This window comes from Cajanus cajan, chromosome 4, assembly GCF_000230855.2.
Source record: "Cajanus cajan strain Asha chromosome 4, NIPB_CcT2T_4, whole genome shotgun sequence".
Classification (NCBI taxonomy): domain Eukaryota; kingdom Viridiplantae; phylum Streptophyta; class Magnoliopsida; order Fabales; family Fabaceae; genus Cajanus; species Cajanus cajan.
The window spans coordinates 43318941-43326260 of record NC_138520.1 but is presented as its reverse complement, the minus strand read 5'-3'; the positions used below and the strand labels follow the sequence as shown (position 1 = coordinate 43326260).

The 7320-nt window shown below is 32.6% G+C and overlaps 1 protein-coding gene across 1 annotated transcript in view; it reads right to left on the bottom strand.

The window, feature by feature from the left end:
* Positions 1-4909: 4909 nt before the first annotated feature.
* Positions 4910-7320, bottom strand: part of LOC109793148 (alanine-tRNA ligase) — a 37304-nt gene continuing 34893 nt past the window's right edge. Inside the window, exon 9 of the mRNA XM_083072484.1 lies at positions 4910-5425. Within this exon, the coding sequence (XP_082928610.1) occupies positions 5336-5425 (90 nt within the window). The 3' untranslated portion in view covers positions 4910-5335. The remainder of the gene's footprint in view (positions 5426-7320) is intronic.

Below are 7320 nucleotides of genomic sequence, written 5' to 3'. Positions count from 1 at the left end.
GATGTCGCCGGAAGCATCGGGTGCGGTGGTGACGGCGGTGGCAGATAGGGTGAAATGGGAGAAGGTGAATGTGAATGTGAAGAGTAAGAGAGAGAAGCGGAAAGGGATTGTTGTATGGACTGCGAATCACATTTGAAAAATTGAAACAATAACCTAAGTGTTTGCTTGCTTATCGTGACGTTTAGATTTTACAATAATATTTAAAATGTTAATTTTTTTAAAATAATTAAACGGGGATGGGTATTTAACCGGGGACGGGGATGGGGACGGGGACGGGGATGGGGACGGGGATGGGGACGGGGCGGGTAAGTATATACCCGACCCCGTACCCGTACCCGATTTTTTTTATCGGGTTTTACCCGTACCCGTACCCGTACCCGGTCAAAGCGGGTATTCCCCGTCAAAGTCGGGACGGGTTCGGGTATTACCCACAGGTACGGGTTTATTTGCCATCCCTACACGTAACCGACTCCCAAACCCAATTTTGGCTATGAAGACCTCTATTTTAATTTCAAAATCTTTTCTTTTTCCAATGTTTTGAGTAAAACATTGGTAGCGACTCCATGAACTCATTTTTCAAAACCATTATTTGAGGATTAGTCTGGTATCTGGGCATTTCTTAATTAATGAGATTTTTCAAAAAGGTAGTCCAAACCATTAGTTGTAAGATTGAAATTTTTCGGGTTACGATAATTAAGATATAGAAAATAACACTAGGTGATATATCTCCATGGGCCTTGTCAAGCAAATAAGTTCATCTTCTTTATTCCTCAAATTTTCCAAGTGCAGCCTTTGGTAGATTCCATAAGAAATGATGGGAAAATGGAGGTTAAAGGCTTTGGGACTATGAGAATGAAACTTCACAATGCTGTCATCCAAAATTTTTGAAAAATGTGAGATATGTACCTTCTACTACATCCAATATAATTTTATTAGGAGAGTTGATATCACAAGACTATACAAGTATGTTGGTTCAAAATAGAGATGCAAAGTGTATTAGGGCAGGTGCTTGATATTGCAAGGACAAAAAAATGAGAAAAATCTTTACTACTTAAATGGACAAGTTTTGAGAAGACAAATGTTTTGAGCAACTAGTTATTTGGAAATTTTAATTAAGGGAGGATTTGTTGAAAAAATAATTCAAATTTCAAATAAATTGAGTGAGTGAAAATTTAAAGAGTTATTTTAGGAATTTGTAATCTTTAGGATATTATTTAAATTTACAGAATTTTATTTATTTTAATATCTTTTAGAGATTTATTTCCTATTTTTTAATAGGAGGATTATATGATTCAAAATTTGTATTATATTTTTGCTCTATATATAAAGAGCCAAGAAATAATATATGTGTATTACGCTTAAAATCCTTGGACATGTGGGTAATCTTATTATGTGAGGAGTTTTTCCCGTTAGTCATCCATAATCACAATTTTTGTCATTACCATTGTCATTGTCACCATTACCACTCACATTATTATTGCCACTATCATTGCAATTGTCGTTGTCATCACTGCTAGTAGTGGTAACAATGGTGATGGTGGCAATGACAATAATTATAATGATGATAATGATAATAATGATTGTAATGACGATAATAACAGTGTGGTGGTTGTGGTACAACCACAATAGTGATGGTAGTACAGCAATGGTGATGATTATGATAGTAATAGTGGTGGAGATTGCAATGGTGGTGTTGACAAAGACAATAATGAAGGCAACATAATGATAACAATATGTGATAATTTTATTTGTTATTTTTTAATATGTCATTTATTTTAATTGAAGAGGTTTTTTTTATTTGATAAAAAGATAACAAACAAAAGACTGAACTAAAGGTATCATGAGGAGGAAGGCATCAACGGTAGTAGATATCTCCTTCCAAATAGAAATAGAGTTCAACTGATGGAACCTAACTTAAGCAAGATAATCGGCTACAACATTGACATCACTACTAACATGATTAATAAGTGTATGCCAATTAGTGGAAAGTAATTGGATCACATCTAAAACCTAAGCCGCATGAGGGTGGTGACTCGGGCAAAATCAACATTGGAAGATATTAGCAATGCTAAAGTTATCAGTTTCACATTGAATAGCACTTATATTATTATCCTAACATATTTGAAGTCCATGTAATATAGCAACCAACTTTGCTTTCTCCACATCACCTGTACCATAAAGCATCTTCTGCTATAATGATGCTTCATGTGACTTGTAACAACAGAGGAGGACATGATCTTGAATTTCTCACATAAAAATGACATTTTTAGTATATACCTCATTAGAAAGAATGACTTATATGCTATAAAGTGTGAATATTCATGCATCCATATATGGAGATTTCACTCCTTACATTTCTTTGGGTAGGAATGAAATAAAAAGGACGAAAATCTCACAAGGAAAAAATGGAGAAAGGAAATAAATCAAAAGTTTGGATGAATATGGAAATGAAAGGTAGAGGAACATATTTTTGTGCGACCCAACTAATTTGATATCCACCTCATTTAGACTTGAAAATGTGAAATTATAATGAAAAATGAAAAAAAAAATGCTAACCAAGTACCCTCGACAAGTCGAGTATATTTTGATCAAGTTTTCAATTAAAATCTTTTCACACTCAACAAACTTTGATTGATGAGTACATGAGTTAAGAAATTAATTTGAATTATTAAAATCAAGTTTACAGAGTTCAATTTAAATTAATGTGGTTGGGATAAATTGCACAAATAATTTATCCTAATACTCTCTCCACTAATTGATTAAAGTTTACTGTGCAACAAAGTTTTTACTCTTAGTGAATCATCTGAAAACTTTCCTTTCAACTCTACGTGAACATTATCCCTCGGAACCCACCAAAGGAAAGTACTCTTAAATTTCAGAAAACTAGAAAGAAAAGGCTAAACCCACTACTCTATAACGATAGGTATATCAAATTTCATAGTTGACTTATAGTCCTTTATGTTTAGCTCATTAGATTAATCCCTTAGCATGTATACTTTATGCTCTTAAATGCTCTTTATCTCTTTCCACTAGTTAAATTCTATTCAATATTCTCTTATATTTTTAACACACTAGAAAAGTTAGATTATATAATGGTTATTTTAATTAAAAATATAATTAGAAGAGATTTGAATTTTTTATATATATAAAGTAGATCTTATATCCTTATTTGTTTTCAAATTCAAAAAAAAATATAAAATTTTTGCATATGGTATATATTTTGAAAACCATTTCCGCAATTGTTAATATTTGAAAAAGCCAATTTTAGTTAACTCTTAATTTCAAAGCTGCTTCAGCCATGACACAATTGATTCATGTGAGAAAGAATCAATTTTTTTCTTGAAGAAATTAATTTCTTGAAAAGAAAAAAAAAAGGTTCAGTCAAGAATCGATACTTTTGCAAGGCATTAACGAAATCAAATATAAATTTGTAATAACAATTAACATTATAAATCTATGTAGTTGATGTGAATTCGTTACAAGGATGAGTAAATTTCTTTCTTTTATGTACATTTATTTATTTTTATTTTTAAAGAAATGTATCTTTTGAAATGAAAAAAAAGGTTTTCCAATAAATTCCAATTCAATTATAACGAATGTACTAAATTGTTAGTCTTTTAAATTTAAATATAAAATATCGTTCAAAATATTAGAAAACATTTGTCATACATAATTTATGTACGCGTCTCTTTAGAATAAATTTGACACTAATATGATATCATATAAAAACTGTATTGACGTATAATCATTTCAATAATTAAATGTGTTCTTAAATTTATTTTGTTTCATCCGTTATTGTGAAATTCAAATTTATAACAATATTGAAAAATAAACAATCAATTATCTACTATTTTTTCATTACTGTATACATTCATATCTAAATGACATATTAATCTTCTATATTAATATAATAAATTTTCTTATTGCAAAATTTATAATTAATTTTATATCTATTTTTAGCATCATAAGAATTAACAAAATTATGAATGTACTTTGTGCAGAAAAGAAAGATTCTTTTATAATTCGGTTGTATATTACATGGGTCCATTTTCTAGATGTTTAAAACAATGGAAATGGAGGCACTATAGCATTCACTGTTGATTATTTGCAGGCTTGTCTTGTGGAGTAATCATGTAGTAAGGAAGCATAGACATGTGTAACAAGTCCCATATCAGGGAGATCTCCTCGCCAAGGAGACCTTATAAGGCAGAAGGTTCTCCAACCTTTTGGGCCGGCTTTTGAGGGATGGTTCCCCTCCTTAGCCTTATACTCGTTACAATGGTGCTTTCATTGAGAGCCAGCCAAATTGAGAAGGGCTACCCACGGAGGGTTCTGACCATCGGAGGGTTCTGACCGGCAAAAAGGCCAAGTGAAGTACCGTGGAGTGCAGCCATCGTCCAACCTCTTGGGCCGGCTTTTGAGGGATGGTTCCCTTCCTTAGCCTTATGCTCGTTACAATGGTACTTTCATTGAGAGTCAGCCAAATCGAGAAGGGCTACCCACGGAGGGTTCTGACCGGGTTCTGACCGGCAAAAAGGTCGAGTGAAGTACCGTGAAGTGCAACCATCGAGGACGCTGGCTTTCGAAGAGGGTGATAATGTAACAAGTCCCATATCGAGAAGGTCTCCTTACCAAGGAGGCCTTATAAGGCGGGAGGTTCTCCAACCTCTTGGGCCGGCTTTTGAGGGATGGTTCCCCTCCTTAGCCTTATGCTCGTTACAACATGTGACAATTTTGGTTTCTTTATAAGAGTTTTTAAATACTAGAAACACGTTATGAGGCCTTACTTCTTGGACTTGTTTATTTGGCAAAAAATGTATATACCCGACCAACTTGAGAAGCTATATTGTGTGTTTTTTTTTTTTTTTTTTCTTGCTACTACCATCATTCGACCCATTTTCGCAACGCATTAAGCAAAGGTCAACGTCTCATCTATTATTGATTTGTTACAACTCAAAAAATGCTTCAATTTCTAACAGATGTGAAGCTTGTATCCAAACAGACTTAATCATACAGATGTTTTGTTGTGACATGTCATTGTAGCTATTGAGCTTTATATGTAATGAAAAGAAAGAAGAAAAAAAAACCATTTCTATGAAGTTATGTAGCCTCGATGCGTTTTTCATTCACATTTCCCCCATAATAATCCCCCTTCCTACTCTGGGCATGATGCCTTCTTGCAAACTTCACAAACATAAGGAATTTAAAATAAAATAACAAAAACAGGGGATTGTGTTATTTCTGAATAAAAAGCTGGAAAGATTAGCAAGATATAATGCACTTGATCGGAAAACTTAGATGCACATTAAATTAGAGAATGCTGAAGCGATGTTTCTCAAACCGAGATGCCATAGTTGCTAATTTTAGAGATCTCCTTCGTCAAGGTATTTTTTTCTTTCTTTGCCTCGGAAGCAACTTTGGAAACCTGTCAGCCAGACAAAGTAAAAAGCTTGCTTTTGCAAAATTGCTTATAAAATCAATAAAAGCTAAGTCTGTTAATCTTGGCATCTTTTTTTCAATTCCTTAATAGCTGTTAAAAAGTTGCAAGGCTCTATATAAGGAAACTTGTTACGTTAAGTAGAAGTGATGGAAACTCGTTAACATGACACAACAAAGGAGTAGTTCATTTTTTCAACCTAAGTTATTACTCCAAATTTTTTACCTAAATCTGACTGATAGGTTCAACCAATAAACCATTGACTCACCTGCCAAGCATTTCAATTGGACCAACAAGCAGCACACAACTAAGATAAATACAACCGTAAGACCAAGCCATGCTCACGGCAATCAAACTTTTGTATAAGAAAACAGTAACAAGAAATATAATATCCACTATGAAGCAGAGATAAACTAATAGACCAAATAATTTCAATGAATTTTATGATCTTATTAAGTTTTGCAGTTCATCATTATGAAGTGGGAATCTAATTTTCCATGGTTGGGGACAAGAATAGGAAATGAAGATACTATGGAGGAGAAAACTTATGAGCTCATCACAAAAATGGATTCGCCCCATAATTGAGGAAGACACACTTAATGCACATGGAAAGATAAAAAAAATAAAAATAAATAAATAAATAAATAAAAAAGCTAGTACCAAAGATTTATGGAAGAACAGTAAGAGTTCCTCGCAAAATAAGCGAGAAAAAGTACCTTATCATTGACAGAGTACAACATTTGATATATGAAGAAACCTATCGTGACAACATCAACCCAATGATAAGTAGGGTCGGATCTGAGCCCATACGATGATTTGATGGTTCGAACTATAGGATCAGTTTGGGGTTTGAAAGTTGGAAATCTAATCAATTTGGTTTGAATCTTAGATTTCAATTTCCAATAATTGAACAAAACTGATCCATCTGATTAATTTAATACATTATAATTATTATTAAACTTAATTTGGGTTATCAAATTTGGACTACTAGTAATAGACAAAGAAAACCAAAAGTTGTTAACTCAAGTGATTTAGCACTTGTATTCCTTAACTAAGAATCGGGTTCATACCCCACCTTAGACATGGAGTCATGATTGGAAGTACTACTTTACTCTTATAGAAGTTGACCCAATGGAAAAAGTTATACCTCTTTATCAAACAAAAAAAAAAAACATAGAAGTGATAAATGGCCATTCAAACTGTTTATTTTTATTTGAAATTGGCCCATTCATTTAGCATTTAAAGGACAAAAATGAAACTCAAGTTTTTGTTTATCTCATTGTGAGTATCTCTCATTCGTGAAAATTGCATACCAACTATATATTAGGGTTTTTGGTTGTAACACTTAGAATATTTTGTTGAGTTTGTAATGTTGAGGATGACATATAATAGATTTGTAAATTGTGGTGGATAGATTTAAGTTTTAATTTAATGATGTTTATTACTTTTTAAGTTTGTAATTTTTAATGTTTTTAATAATTTATAATGATGATAAACAAATTTATAATATTGAATCTTTTATTAGTTGATGACATGAAAATATATTTTACAAGTTGTCTAATATGATTTTTTTTATTCTTTAATTTATTTTATTTTATGGATAAATCCAATGAACCGATCAATTTAAACCAAATTTGATTGGATCGGATTCGGATTGAAGACTAGAAAACAAAATAACCAAACCAATCAAATCCAATTAAAGTTAATCGGATCAAAATATGTTTCAAATCCAATCCGATCCAATCCATGTTCACCCCTAATGATAAGGTATGTGCATGAAGCCCACGTATCGAAGAGGCAGCACGGAAAATGGCACGCTTGATGGCATGTGGCAGCTTTGTTTGTGTCACCAGTTTCAATGTGTGACAGATCATCTCTATCTG